The 15,901-nt window shown below is 45.6% G+C and overlaps 1 protein-coding gene across 4 annotated transcripts in view; it reads right to left on the bottom strand.

The window, feature by feature from the left end:
• Positions 1-15,901, bottom strand: part of LOC119953074 (rho GTPase-activating protein 45-like) — a 220,236-nt gene that overhangs the window by 6,528 nt on the left and 197,807 nt on the right. For all 4 annotated transcript variants that reach the window (XM_038776895.1, XM_038776894.1, XM_038776892.1 and 1 more), the window contains exons 15-21: positions 15,116-15,220; positions 12,034-12,132; positions 10,536-10,699; positions 6,700-6,888; positions 5,331-5,468; positions 3,934-4,142; positions 2,195-2,441 (exon numbers count right to left, since the gene is read on the bottom strand). In XM_038776895.1, the coding sequence (XP_038632823.1) occupies positions 2,195-2,441; positions 3,934-4,142; positions 5,331-5,468; positions 6,700-6,888; positions 10,536-10,699; positions 12,034-12,132; positions 15,116-15,220 (1,151 nt within the window). The remainder of the gene's footprint in view (positions 1-2,194; positions 2,442-3,933; positions 4,143-5,330; positions 5,469-6,699; positions 6,889-10,535; positions 10,700-12,033; positions 12,133-15,115; positions 15,221-15,901) is intronic.

Raw genomic sequence — 15,901 nt, forward strand, 5'->3', positions numbered from 1 at the left:
ACAGGAGAAGAGACTGGGGAGAGCGGCCGCTTAGAATGGTAGGAAAGAGCTTTCGATATCTGGGAATCCAGGTGGCCCGGGAATGGGAGGCACTGCACAAATTAAACCTATCCCGGTTGGTAGAACAAATGGAAGGGGAATTTAAGAGATGGGACAAGCTCCCGCTATCACTGGCGGGGAGGGTACAGACCATGAAAATGACGGTCCTCCCCAGATTTCTGTTTGTCTTTCAGTTCCTCCCCATCTTCATCCCAAAGGCCTGATCCCCTGGAACTTGGGGGGGGGGGGGGCGGTGTTGGCAGCCCCCCGTCCAGGCTGATCCCCTGAAACTTGGGGGGGGGGGGCGGTGTTGGCAGCCCCCCGTCCAGGCTGATCCCCTGGAACTTGGGGGGGGCGCGGTGTTGGCAGCCCCCCGTCCAGGCTGATCCCCTTTCAAGCGGGTGAATAAGATTATTTTGGGCTTTGTGTGGGCGAGTAAAACCCCGCGATCGAAGAAAGTGTGACTGCAGCGCGGTCGGGGGGAGGATGGGTTGGAGCTGCCGAACTTTTGCAATTACTACTGGGCGGCTAATATAGCCATGATTAGGAAGTGGGTAGTGGGGGAGGGGTCGGTGTGGGAGCGGATGGAGGCGGCGTCATGTAAAGACACCAGTCTGGGAGCAATGGTAACGGCACCTCTGCCGTTCTGGCCGGCCCGATACTCCACAGGTCCGGTGGTGGTGGCGGCTCTGAGGATCTGGGGGCAGTGGAGGAGATATAAGAGAGAGAGGAGGGAGCATCGATTTGGACCCCGATTTATAATAACCACAGGTTTGTACCGGGTAGGCTGGATGGCAGGTTCCGGAGTTGACAAAGGGCAGGAATTAGAAGGATGGGGGATCTATTTATAGACGGGAGCTTTCCCAGCTTGAAAGCTTTGGAGGATAAATTTGAATTGCCAGCAGGGTTTAGGTATTTGTAGGTGCGAGATTTCCTGAGAGAACAGGTGCCGGCCTTTCCGCTGCTGCTGCCACGGGGGATACAGGATAGAGTAATCTCCAGTACCTGGGTGTGAGAGGGGAAGGTATCGGATATTTACCAGGAGCTTTCGGAGGCGGAGGAATATCCGGTGGAGGAGCTTTAGGGCAATTGGGAGGACGAGCTAGGGGGAGAGATAGAGGTGGGTCTGTGGGTGGATGCCCTAAGCAGGGTTAATACCTCCTCATCATGCGCCAGGCTCAGCCTGATACAATTTAAGGTAATCCACCGGGTACACATGACGGTGGCCCGGATGAGCCAGGTTTTTTGGGGTCAAGGACAGGTATGCGAGGTGCACGGGAAGCCCAGCAAATCATGTCCACATGTTTTGGGCATGGCCGAAGCTTAGCGGGTTTTGGCAGGGTTTCGCTAATGTCCACGGTGCTAAAAACACGGGTGATGCCGGGTCCGGAGGGAGAGATCTTTGGAATGTCGGAAGATCCGGGAGTTCAGGGGGCGAAAGAGGCCGACGTCGTGGCCTTTGCCTCCCTGGTAGCTCGGAAACAGATCTTGTTAATGTGGAGGGACTCGAAGCCCCCGAGTGTAGAGACCTGGGTTAGTGACATGGCTGGGTTTCTCAGCCTCGAGAAAATAAAGCTTCCTATAAGAGGGTCAATGGTCGGGTTCATCCGGAGGTGGCAGCCGTTCAGCGACTTTCTCGGGGAAAATTAAAAATGTCAGCAACAGCAGTATTCCAAGAGGCGGGGGTGGGTGGGGGGGGGGGGGGGGGGGGGGGGGGGGGGGGGATTGTTGTGGTATGGTTGAGGTGCGTGAAGATTGGGCTGAGGGGGGGGGGGATGTTTATTTTACCATGTTGATGTCATTGTTTTTGTTACTGTTATAAAAATTTTCAAATATCTTAATAAAATATTATTTTAAAAAAGCACTGAAAAGCCTCGCATTGCATGAATCAATCAATAGCCCTCATAGCAATTAAACTCATGTATCTTATTCAACAAGTCACAATGTAACAATTACATGCGGATATAAGAAGTGGGTCTAATTGCTGGAAGTCCCCCCATTTTGTAGTGGACAACTCTAAGGGAAACCATGCAGCTTTCCAGAACAGTTCACAGTCCAGGAAAATCCACCGTTTTCACAGGAGAGGTTCTGCTGCATCAGCAAAAAATCAAAGAGTTCATCACGGCAGCTTTCACATTTTACAGAAATCTCTTACCTCATCAGTTGGTGATGTTTCATCCACTGTATCTTCATCTGATGGCACGTTAAACTCAGCTTTAGGTTCAAATATGTCTGTGTAGAAGATAATTAACGTTTCCACAATGCGAGCCTGATGAGGGTAGTCCACAAGGGAGGACAAGGACACGGTGGCCTCTGTGGGTCTGGGTCTCATCAGAGTTGGCCCGAATACAATCCCAAGATTACTCGGAGACATCTTATTATATTGCTCAAGATCTGAAATTCTAAACATAATAAATATACATTATTCCACGCCCAAGGTCAGGAGATACAGATGGACATTGTCTTTCATGATCCCACCTAAAACTGAGTGGGATCATGATGGACAATATCAGAAGTTGTGGGTGATGACATCTAGTGTTGCTTCACTACCCAGCTGGGATTTGCTCGAACCAGTGCAACCCAGTTATTACAGGACTTGGTTGCGATTGGCTTATTCTGTTTGTCACTAATTCCTGAGGCCGACATGTGGCAGATGACAGTAGATCCCCGGAAGGGGCAGTATATACCGAATTGGAAAGAGAGGGTCTTTCTCAGCCTCCCGACAGCCCCGCAGGCTTAGCTTCTGAAAGTTGGCCAAGGCCTTCAGTTGGAATCTTTGATTTATTCTTCACTTCACCTTTGGCTTTTTAAGTTCCCTCATTGGATCGTTTATGTTGCAGGTGTCCCAGGGTCAGTACGTCTGTGAGTCGCCCCATTGGGAATCCCACCACAAGACCACCATTTGTCTCTAATGAAACCAACGCAGGAAAATAAGTCATTGTTGGCGTGGGAACATGTACCACTTGATGGAAACTCCCCAAAGAGACAAACAGCTCCTTCTACTGGGAAAGTCCAGACACCGGGAGCACAATCTTGGTCACCCAGGAGTGATGTCAGGAAGCACTTAATCTAGAACCTTCCTCTCTCGGTCAGATGAAAATTCAGAGTTATGGAACCAAGATGGGTAGATGGAATTGAGATAAAGATCAGCCATGATCTTAGAAAATGGCAGAAAGGATCCCTGGGTACTCACCTCTGGGCAGTGTATCTGTCTTCTCTGCCATTTTGGGAAGCTGGGGGTTGACTGAAAAATCCCAGTTGGCTTCTACTCACATTTAACAAGGCCCAAAATGGGCCTCACTGCCTGATACCCCCTTTCCGGGCCCTGGACCTGCTCCAGCACTGGGATCAGGGTTGGAAAGCTGGCACGACGCGCTCACATTCCAAGAACAAATTGGAAACAAACCGCACAACCATACTGCTTGAAGTGAAAGTCAATGAAAGCAACAAATCTCTCAAACTGGTAACCGTACAAAACCGAGACTTTCTTTTCCCTCATCACTAATCCTTACACAGCACCTTCCAAACCCACAACCATTACCATCTAGAAGGTCAAGGGCAGCAGATACCTTGGACCACACCACCTGGAATTTCTCCTCCGAGTCACTCACCACCCTGACTTGGAAATATGTCGCCGATACTTCACTGTCGCTGGGTCAAAATCCTAGAACTCCCTCTCTAACCGCACAGTAGGTGTACCCACAGCTCAGGGACTGCTACAATTCAAGAAGGCAGCTCACCGTCACCGTCTGAAGGGCAATTAGGAATGGGCAATAAATGCTGGCCTAACCAGCGATGCCCACATCACGTAAAAACTAATTAAAAAAAACTAATAGACCAAGGTTAAGTGTGCATTGACCAGTTGCCTGGAGTATTTTTCACATCTGGACTGACCTGCTAAGATGTCTAATGATGTATTGCAGGGTGGCCTTGTTTGCAGATGGCAGATCCTTCAGCAACTCTTTCAGTCGTGTCACAAGTAGCAATAAGTCCTTCTCCACCATCGAGTCTTTATTTCCTGTCTCCCCCGAGCCCTGCAGACTTTCCTTGGCCAGGCCCATCAAATCATGATAGAGGCGGAACAGCATGATAGGTTCTGGAAGCTAACATTAGATGTTCACATTGGTTACTTTGCCTTTTTTTCTGGCCATATTCAAGTGTGACTAATAGGGTTGTCAACATTTGTTGAGATATATTTCTGGATGTTTCCATGATGTGACCCTATGTTCCAACCAGACCACCAACCCTCTAACCATTGATTGTCCAACATGTCCATCCTTATGATGCCTCTCCTTCCCACACCAATCAGAAGATGGATCAACTCACCATTCCCCCATTGGATGATTCTTGACTGTCATCAAACAAGTCATTTTCCCCACATCTAATATTTATATAGCCAGCAAACAAAAATATTCAAAGACATGTTATTTGAAAAATACACATGTTTTATTACCCATGTAGGGTGGCACAGTGGTTAGCACTGCTGCCTCACAGCGCTGAGGTCCCAGGTACAATCCTAACCCCGGGTCACTGTCCGTGTGGAGTTTGCACATTCTCCCCGTGTCTGCGGGGGTTTCACCCCCACAACCCAAAGATGTGCAGGGTAGGTGGATTGGCCACGCTAAATTGGAAAAGAAGAATTGGGTACTCTAAATTTAAAAAATAAATAAAATATTTTATTACCCGTATGAGATTTTTCCCAGGTTGATCACAACCGTACCCTGAAGGTCAGTCTTTAACCGCTGGAGATACCTGGATGGTTAGCAGCCCCTAACCAGCAATGGTTTATTAAAATAATTCAATCATACTGACAATAGTCAATGTGGTTTACAAACAAAAATTAAGTTAGAATGTTATCTGTGGTACTGTCCATTATCTGGGTTGAGAAATCTAACATTAATCTGGAGATGGCTATTCCAATTCATATTGATTTGTACAACAGAATGGTGCAAGTAGACACAGAGAAACCATATTGATTGTGTTAAGGACCAACTTCCGAGGCTGGAGCTCCCAATTCCCTCCCTTTTTGTCTTTGATTGTAGGAGATTCAGAATGACAGAGACCTGGCTCTCAGGATCTATACCAGGCCATGAGCCTTAGTAAAGCTAATTACTGTTCTCGGTGCTGACAGATTAACTGCTATGGAAGCAACAACATTTAGAAATATTCAGGAAGAAACTAAGTTGGCAATTTTTGATAAGCTTGTTGGAAAACTTCAGAGGCGTTCCCACATATTTGAAAAATTCCCGATCTAATGCACCAGCTTTTTGAAATGAAGGGCATTATGTTACCTGGCGCAGGTATAGTTTGAGCACGTTGCTGATGTCATGCGGTGATGCTTGTGAGAGTTCTACCAGCTCCTTTCCATTCTCGAAAGCCTGGCACAGTTTCTCGACGCGGGTCTTTACACCGTTGACACGGTACATTCCCTGAAGATTCAAAACCAAAAAGATAAGAGGAGTGCCGAGGTTCTCTGGATGTACAGGAGCACAAGTTATCCTTAACCCCAATGCAGCAGGGAGCAGAAAGTGAAAGCTTAGAGATAAGGAGGTGTGTGTGTGTGTGTGTGAGGGGGGGGGGGGGGGGGGGGGGGGGGGGGCTGAGTGAAAGGACAAAGGGGGCGAGAGACAAGAATCGTCAGTCTCATTAATCATAAAAATACCGTAAAGCCCTAGAATAACTAAGGGAGGAACGATTAATAAGTTAAGTGGAAATGCACGTGGGTTGCTATCTCCGCACCAGCCCCAACGCAACATGGCGAGAGAGCTACAGGGGCCGGCGCAGAGGAGCATAGGCCCCCACTGGGATAAGCCCGCCCGCCAGATCGGTAGGCCCCAATTCCAGGCCAGGCCACCATGGAGGCGCCCCCCCCCCCCCCCAACCGGCGCTGTGCCAAGTGCGCCGGCGCCATTGGCATTGACTCTCCGGTCACTAGAGAGTCGTCGGAGTGGCGGCGCGTGATTCACGCCTCTTCCCCCTCGGCGATTCCTGACCCGTCACCAGATTGCCTCCCCAACAGCATCTCCCTATATGAGACCACCCACCAGAGACCTTCCTCCGCTATTAGTCACCCCTGCCTGGAAGCGATAGAGCAGTCCAGGCAGAAATATGAATAACCACTGCCTGTTCACTTATCTGTCCCTTACACCTGCTGCCTCAGACAAACATCTGGGAAACAGCAGCTGTTTGAAAGTCAAAACACACCACAAGGCTTGAAACTCCCTCAGATCCTTTGATCTGCAAGGCTTATGTTCACTTTCAAAGAGAAATAGCTTTTAGTAGGCTGCAATTGACATGGTAATAGCTTCCATGGAGCCAAATCTCTGGATTTTTTATTTTAATCTCACTTTGTGTTTGAATGCATCTCAAGTACCATGCTCTGAATCTAACACAATGTTTATAAACATCTAGAAGCTAAGTGCATTTGCTTCCTCTTTTTCCCAGCAGCAAATACTGAACGGCTGTTGGTACAGTCAGGAGCTGACAATGATAGCGAGATGTTTATTCACAAAGATAACACGAGATTCTCTGCTGCATCGGGAACTTGGTGTTGGATAATCCCTGTACTCTCCGTGTTGAACCATCTTTGAAATTGATAAAATGTGGATGTTTCAGAATTGGTTTTCACTGTCGATTCCCGACTGCTGCGGTTTTACTTACTTTCATACTCAAAGCCCTCTTCTCAATCTCGGAGATACATGTCTTGATGATGAATGGGATTCCATCATTGCTGTCACGCGCAGCCTGGGCAAAATCTCTGCCAAACAGCTGAAGCTTCCGTTGTAACTTCTTGTGTCCACATTTGATTGCCAACGTCTCCAGACACCTCTTGTGACAAGCCAGGTTGCACTGCAGGGTACATTCCAACACAGTTAGTAACTGGAAATATTCACAATATATTCGCAGGAGGGGAATTAGCTTGCCGTATACCCTTATCCTTTCATAGAATGTGGCCATTGTTGGTAAGGCCAGCATTTATTGCCCATCCCTAATTGCTCCTGAACTGAGGGGCTTGCTCGATCGATTCAGATCGGGCGATAAGAGTCAACTACATTACTGTGAGTCTCCAGTCACATGTAGAACCATAGACTGGTTATGGTGCAGAAAGAGGCCATTCAGCCCATCCTGTCTGTGCCGGCCAAAAAAAAATAGAAAAACTAAACTAGCCGCTTATTTTACCGCAGAAGTTCTGTTGCAGTTATACAAAACCCTGGTAGATCCCGCTTGGAGTCACTGTGGGCAGTTCTGGGCACCACACCCTGCGAAGGATATTTTGGAGGGAGAGCAACAGGTTTACAGAAATGATACCTGGACTTTAGAGGTTAAGTTATGGGGAAATCATACAAATTAGACCTGTTTTCACTAGAATTTAGAAGGTTAAGGGATGATCCGATCGAAGTATTCAAGATATTAACAGGGAAAGACAGGGTAGATGATGATAAACTATTTCCACTGGTTGGAGAGTCTAAAACTAGGGAGCAGAGTCTGAAAATTAGGGCCAGACCGTTCAGGAGAGATGTTGGGAAGAACTTCTTCACTCAAAGGGTGGTAGAAATGAAATGAAAATCACTTATTGTCACAAGTAGGCTTCAAATTAAGTTACTGTGAAAAGCCCCTAGTCACCACATTCCGGCACCTGTTTGGGGAGGCTGGTACGGGAATTGAACCGTGCTGCTGGCCTGCCTTGGTCTGCTTTCAAAGCCAGCGATTTAGCCCAGTGTGCTAAACCAGCCCCTAGAGGTTTGGAACTCTCTCCCACACACAGCAGGCAAAACTGGATCAGTTGTTAATGTTAAATCTGAGATTGACAGATGTTTGTTAAGCAAAGGAGGGATTGAGGGATATGGACCAATATGGAGTTAGGTCACAGATCACCCATGATCTTATTGAATGTCACTGCAGGATCGAGGGGCTGAATGGCCTACTCAGTTCCAATGTTTCTAATCCCATTTTTCAATACCTTGCCTGTAGCCTTGCAATTTACAGAACTCCCGATTCAGATCCAGGTTGCTTTCAAATGAGTTAGAAGCAGAAAAAAGGAGCTGGGTGAGGCCATTCGGCCCTTTGAGCCTACTCCGCCATTCATTAGGATCATGGCTGATCACAATTCAATAGCTCGATCCTGCCTTCCCCCCATATCCATCGATCCCCTTCGGCCTAACTGCTCCTTCAAACTCCTTCGACAAAACATACATGATTTGGCCTCAATAGTTGAGCGTGTCAACCTCAACCACCAACTTAGGGAGTGAATTCCAGACAGCCACCACCCTCTAGGTGAAAATGTTTTTGCTCATGTCCCCTCTAATCCTCCGACCAATTACATTAATTCTATGCCCCCTAGTAACTGTCCCTTCAGCTAGAGGGAAACAAGTCTTTCCTGTCCACACTATCCAGGCCCCTCATCATTTTGTACACCTCAATTAGGTCGCCCCTTAGCCTCCCCTGTTCTAAGGAAAACAATCCTAGCCCATCCAATCTCTCCTCAGCGCTGCAATGTTCAAACCCTGGTAACATCCTTGTAAATCTCCTCTGCATTCTCTCCAGAGCAATGATGTCCTTCCCGTGATGTGGATTCCAGAACTGTGCACACAACTCCAGCTGTGGCTAACCAGCGGTTTCTACAGTTCCATTATTACAGCCCTGCTTCTGCATTCAATACCTCACCCTATAATGAAAAGATTTCCATAGACCTTCTTTACCACCTTGTCATAAACACAGCACCATCTATCCCTAATCGACATCTCACTTATTTTCATTAGAATTATCCTTGTGAAATTTTTGAATGAGGTATTATCAGATGACATATGCTATAATGTAATTTGTTACTGGTAATATTTCATCATCTCAACGGGAGGGTTTTTCTCTTTTTTCCAATGCACCTGAGGAATGCTCAAGTTCTTGAGCACGAAGCAGGTGAAGCAGTGGGTAGAGAGCCCTGATCTCAGAGCTCTGCCTCCTGTATATTTCCTGGTTTGCACGGTGTGGGCATCTGCAGCAAACACCAGGAAAGAACATTCATTTTTTTTACCCAATTCATTTCTTTCCAATTAAGGGGCGATTTAACGTGGCCAATCTACCTACCCTGCAGATCTTTGGGTTGTGGGGGTGAAACCCACGCAGACACGGGGAGAATGTGCAAACTCCACACGGAGAGTGACCCAGAGCCGGGATCGAACCTGGGACCTCGGCGCTGTGAGGCAGCAGGGCTAACCCACTGCGCCACCGTGCTGCCCACGGAAAGAACAATCAGGTGGGAATGGGAGTATCCAGCCCACCCACCTCATTTTCCTTCCTTTGTTCATCCTGAGGTGTGAGGAAGTCCTCTCCACAGCCCCGCTGATTATAGAGGAACAGGCACCAAGGACCAGTGAACCCAGCTTTCGGTGCAGTGGGACAGAGACAGAGCCTTTCCTGAACAATGTACCGACTGTGAAGGTGAGTTTGGAATCAGATTCCAGTTCTGCAAGGTTGTTTTTACACCATTCATAGGGAAAGTGATCAAGGTGTTTTACAGACAGAGGAAGAGATCATGGCAATCTGTGACAAATCCTGCGAATGTCAGTACTGACCATGCCCTGCACAATTTGCTACTTGAGTACATTTTTGCATAAAGTCCCACAATGCAAATTCTGGCTTTTGAGTCGACCTGAAGAGTAAGCAGTTCACTTTCTCAGACCGATGCTCCATCCAGAGAGATAAACAGCTGGCAATACTGACTATTGCTCCTTGTAGGGGCCCCTTGTAGGGGCCCCATGAGGGATTCTGTGAGTCTGCACTGGCTCTCTGGAGCATTCTATTTAGTCCCACTCCTCTAACCTATCCCTGTAACCTTGCTCATTCTCTCTTTTCAGATAGCAATCCAATTCTCTTATGAATACCTCGGGTGAAACTGCCTCCATCACCCTCTCAGGAAGGTCGTTCCAGATTCCAACCACCCTCCGGGTGAAAAGATTTTCCTTACGTCACTTTTACTCCTTTGCCAATTATTTTGAGTCCGTGCCCTCAGCCTTGTTACAAACTTTTAATGTTGGAAAGAAAGAAGTTGCATTTACAATGTCTCATGTGCCTTTCAGTAAATCCCAAAACGTCCTATATTAATGAATCACTTCGGAGAGTAGTAACTATCACTGTGGTAATTGATCAGCACCTTCCACAAACATCAACACGACAGGTGAGACAATTAATCTGTTTTTTATAGATCATAGAACCCCTACAGTGCAGAAGGAGACCATTCGGCCCATTGAGTCTGCACTGACCCTCTGAAAGAGAACCTACCCAGGCCTACTCCTCGCCCTATCCCCGTAACCCCACCTAACCTGCACATTTTTGGAAGATGTTGGCGGAGGGAGGAATGTTTACTGAGACTTGAGAGACCTTTGAATAGTTCAAAGTGATCTTTAATATTTATCTGAGTGGACAGATGAGGCCTTTTTAAATATCTCATTAACACTTTCCTGGAGCTACATTTAGCCTCCTCTTTCCACCATGTTACTCACTTCCTCACACTCAGCCCCCTGGAAGTATACATAGCTGTCACACTCTCGGCATTTTGAAGGCGTGCGAAGTTTCCTGAGGCGATGAGTTTGTGCAGCCTTTGATAGGCCCACATTTTTGAAAGGGCCAGTAGACACGGCCATTTCCGGAGCTATCCCATTGATGCCTGTTGGAAAATAAATCAACAACTGATTAAACAAATAGAGTCAGACAAATTTCTTTCAAAAGTCAAAACAGGTTGCTCTGTATTGGACTGGACCATTACATCTTTATGTAAAATTGCTTCTGCAATGTTCATTTCAGTTGGGCCAATCCAAAATCTACGAGCGGTATTAACAATAAACCGGTATTATTGAGTTACACCAACTTCCTTGAAGTGTGCCCGTACGTCTCAACTGCCCTCAACTCTATAAATTGGGGACCATTAAACCATAATACATAGGAGCATATTTCTCTCATCCCATTCTCCTGCCTTCTCACCATAACCCCTGATCCCCTTATTAATCAAGAACCTATCTATCTCTGTCTTAAAGACACTCAGTGATTTGGCCTCCACAGCCTTCTGCGGCAAAGAGTTCCACAGATTCACCACCTTCTGGCTGAAGAAATTCCTCCTCATCTCAGTTTTTAAGGATTGTCCCTTTAATCTGAGATGGTGTCCTCTGGTTCTAGATTTTCCTACAAGTCGAAACATCCTCTCCACGTCCACTCTACCTAGGCCTCTCACTATTCTGTGAGTTCCAATAAGATCCCCCCTCATCCTTCTAAACTCCAACGAGTACAGACCCAGAGTCCTCAACCACTTCTCATATGACAAGCTCTTCATTCCAGGGATCGTTCTTGTGAACCTCCTCTGGATCCTTTCCCAGGGACACATCACAGTGTTTTGAGCTGCCTGGTATGAGGCCATCCCCTGCTCCCCACCTCTCATCTCAGAGCTGGCCCACTCGCTCCCCAAATTGGTGGGGTGCCCAAAGTGGAGCCCAGGTGGTGTGGGTGCCCACCAATGATACTGAGATCAGGGAGTTTCCCCCGACCATAATGAGGTCACAGAGGGGGGTCCTGGAGGGTTCCTCCTGGTACCTACTCCAGGACATCAGGCCTGTGGTTTTGGGGGCCATAATCTAACTCAACACTTCAGTAAAGTATTGGGTGATGATTCATTGTTGGTGCTGCTGTCTTTAGACAGTCACAATGGTTCAAGTGGATTCTATTGTCGCTGTTTTGATATATAAAGGCAGAATATTTTTTTATTTAGAGTACCGAATTGTTGTATTCCAATTAAGGGGCAATTTAGCATGGCCAATCCACCTAACCGGCACATCTTTGGGTTGTGGGGGTGAGACCCACGCAGACACGGGGAGAATGTGCAAACTCCACACGGACAGTGACCCAGGGCCGGGATCGAACCGGGTCCTCAGCACCGTGAGGCAGCAATAAAGGCAGAATATAACCTAAGGTTCTGTAATATGTCTTAGAAGCAGATTCCAGTTGACTTACTTTGCTCAAACTTTGCATTGCCATCTTTATCCTCTACGTGCTCGGTGGATGATATGGCACCAGAAGAGGGAATTCTGGGTAACTTTTTGGAAAAATCACCTATGGATTGAGACATTGGAGATAAAACCTTGCTGATATAATTTGTTAAAAATTTTCTTGTCAAAAGTAACAGGTAACATATGCTGTTAATAGTCTTGGAATTCAATCATTATAATATCCTGATTGTTCATTCCTAGATACCGAGATGTTTGTGCACTTTGTGGTGGTTTCAAATAACTGAATCCAGGAGGTGAGAATATTTCAGTTACTCGGCTATTGATGGTACAGTAGACTATATGGGCTTTATAATTTCCAATCTCTGATGTTCTACTTTGATTTGAAGTTTGAAGAGTGGTTTCAGCCAACTGATTTGCTTTTTGAGCGTGGTACATTTTAATATCACACCAATTTCTTCAGAATGATTTTGGCATTCACTCTCCCCTGGTGAGAAGGTGGGAAGACATACTTATAACACCTGTACTATTTCATTGTTTATGGACAAGAATTACACCCATTGTGGAGTGACACAATGGAGGCGAGGAGAGGGGCGATTTTAACACCCCCCCCAAGCCCCCAGCAACCTACCCGAGTACCAATGGGAAGCCTTATGATCTTTGCCTGCCAATAGCTAGCCAGCTGCCTGTTTCTGCTGGTTTGTCTGTTTCGGGAGTTTGACATTCACCCCCTGTCTGCCCAAAGTTAAAATCCCCCTCCTCAGAGTCTGTATTTCTTTCTCCCACAGGTGAAGCAACAGTGTCAGATAGTACCAACAATGAACATCATACTAACTCTGCCTGACGGAGACAGGTCCATGTGATCTGTAGCCAAACCCTATAGAAAACCAACTGACAGGTTTCACATCCGGAACAGTTGCTGTATGAAATACAGAAATGTGAAGACAGAGACGGGCAGAAACAGTTGCTGCTGTGAAGAGCAGAGGAAAATATATTTTGTATTAGCAACCAAGCAGGATGATGCTGAGATCGGTTCTTGTTGAAAGAAAAGGAACTTTTGGAGATTGAAGGAACTGGTGTAAATCAGTTGGGGATACGTTGACGTTTGAGTGGAGTAATTTTTGACGGACACTGGAAGACAGGAGCCTCTGGAAAGCTGGAAGATATATGGAACTTAATCTTTAAATCTACATATCTGCCGAAAGCTTGCCGCAAAATTAAAACATGTCATAAAGCTGTGTTAATTAGCTAATGTGCAGTTATCTTTTCTTTAATTTGGTGGTATTAGTTGCCTGCATATTTAGTCTATGCTGATTTTAGTTTCTTTTGTTACAGTAAAAATCTTAAATCATGAGATTTTCTCCTGTGATTCTTTCCATTGGTCACTGGGAAATTTTTAATTTAAAGTTATTCGACCATACAGAACTCATAACATAGAATTAAAAAAATTGAAATGAAATGAAAATCGCTATTGTCACGAGTAGGCTTCAAACGAAGTGACTGTGAAAAGCCCCTAGTTGCCACATTCCGGCGCCTGTTTGGGGAGGCTGGTACGGGAAATTTGTTGATGGGATGTGGGCGTCGCTGGCTGGGTTGACACTTATTGCCCATCCTTGAGGGCATTTCAGAGTCAACCCCATTGCTGCAGATCTGGAGTCACATGTAGGCCAGACCGGGTAAGGGCATTAGTGAACTAGATGATTTTTTATAACAATCAACAATGGTTTCATGATCACCTTCAGACTTTTAATTAATGAATTTGTATTCAATTCAAATTTCGCCATCTGCTATGGCAGGATTCGAACCTGGGTCCTCAGAACATGACTCCCGGTCTCTGAATTACTAATCCAGCAGCAATACCACTACACCACTGCCTCCCCCAGGAAATGCAGAGTGGCGCAGCTGAAATGTGCTGGGCCCATAACCCAGAGGTCGATGGATCAAAACCATTCTAGAGGCTGGTTCAGCACAGTGGGTTAAATAGCTGGCTTGTAAAGCAGACCAAGGCCATCAGCGTGGGTTCAATTCCCGAAACCGGCCTCCCCGAACAGGCGCCGGAATGTGGTGACTAGGGGCCTTTAACAGTAACTTCATTGAAGCCTACTTGTGACAATAAACTATTTTCATTTCCATGCAATCTAATCCCCTACAATAGAATGAAGTAAACACAGCACATATTTAACTACCAGACCTCTGAGTTAGGTTGCCTGGAAAACCAACATTTTAATACAATTTGCATCCTAAAATATTTCTATTATCCAGCGTGTTATATTATACTTTGTGATAATTTTTCGTTATTCTTTGCCTTGTGATCCAGAATGTCTCATGAGTTGATTATAAAGAAACCACCAATCTTTAACTTGAAGCAAAATCGATTTATTGAATAATGATTAAATTAAATAGTTTCCACACTCTACAGAGCTATAACTATTAATAAAGTAAGATTGAGTCTGTTAAACATTAGTCTATAATCTAGAATTAACTAATGATATCCTCGTGCTATTTCTCTCTAATCTAAACTAGTCCTTGAGCTGTGATCAATATTTCTCCTCTGCTAACACTTAACTGACTACCCAAGATTTCCTGAGTTCTAATATTTATACTGGGAACTGGTGGTGCCCTCTAGTGTTTGAATTACACTGAGATGTAATAATTAACCCTTTACTGGTATATCTATATACATATCATTACACAGCTGACTCTGAGCTGGAGCAGAATAAGTTGAGTTATGGTTGGAGCAGCCCAGGATTAAATTCTAAATTTCACTATTTTCAAGCTTGGCCTTCTTCAGCAGCTGTGTTAGGTAGGTTTTGATGCATTCCAAGATGATGACGGAATGTGTTCTGGATTACTGGAGACCCCAGCACGGGTCCTGTCCTGCACCATGAACACGTGCTCCTTTTGCACCCTTTCATGAACCGTTAAATGTATACGGACCAACCTCTTGACAGAAAGAGAATAATGCGCTGGAAGGGGTCATGGCAAGTGGAGGTTACAGTAAAATTAACTCGATTACATAAACCCAGTCTACTTCTAAATCACTTCAATTCATTTTTAAAATGTTTTCTGTCCAAGATTGCTAATCCTACCCGTTGTAGACGAGGGTGATTCCAATCCGCTGCCTCCTTCTCCAACACCATCTGTGTCACTCATGGTACTGGGCCAGGATTTGTGAACCTGGTGTGTACGGGCTCCTGAAGGGAAGAATTGAGATGCTGATTCAAATCCATTTGTTAGAATTCTCGCATGCAGTAAATGTGACCTTAGCTTTCACCTTCTGCTTTCTACTCTTTCAAATCCACTACATAAAGATACAAGAGAGCAATGAAGTTCACTTTTAAAATGCTTAAGTAAACCTAATATATTCTGATTGTTACATTCTGCAGGTGATTACTCATTCAATAAAAGCATTAATATGGTCCTCATGAACTGAACATTAAAAACCTGCTCTTCCAACTGTTTGGATTGCAGGGTAGTCTTACATGAAACCTTATGGGAACCCCCCTCAATGATTACAAATACGCACTGAGTTAATGGAGAAAATGGATGTCCAGGAGGGATTGAGAATTAATGGGGCTGGTTTAGCACACTGGGCTAAATTGCTGGCTTTTAAAGCAGACCCAGGCAGGCCAGCAACACGGTTCAATTCCTGTACCAGCCTCCCTGAACAGGTGCCGGAATGTGGCGACTAGGGGCTTTTCACAGTAAATTCATTTGAAGCCTACTCGTGACAATAAGCGATTTTCATTTTCATGTGATTAATGAAATGAGATGAAAATTGCTTATTTCATTCAGTGCGTATTTGTGGAATGACCTATGTACTTAAATACATTTCCAAACAATTGTATAATCACAACTTACAATTGCTTATGTAC

This window comes from Scyliorhinus canicula, chromosome 18 (genome assembly GCF_902713615.1).
Source record: "Scyliorhinus canicula chromosome 18, sScyCan1.1, whole genome shotgun sequence".
Lineage (NCBI taxonomy): Eukaryota > Metazoa > Chordata > Chondrichthyes > Carcharhiniformes > Scyliorhinidae > Scyliorhinus > Scyliorhinus canicula.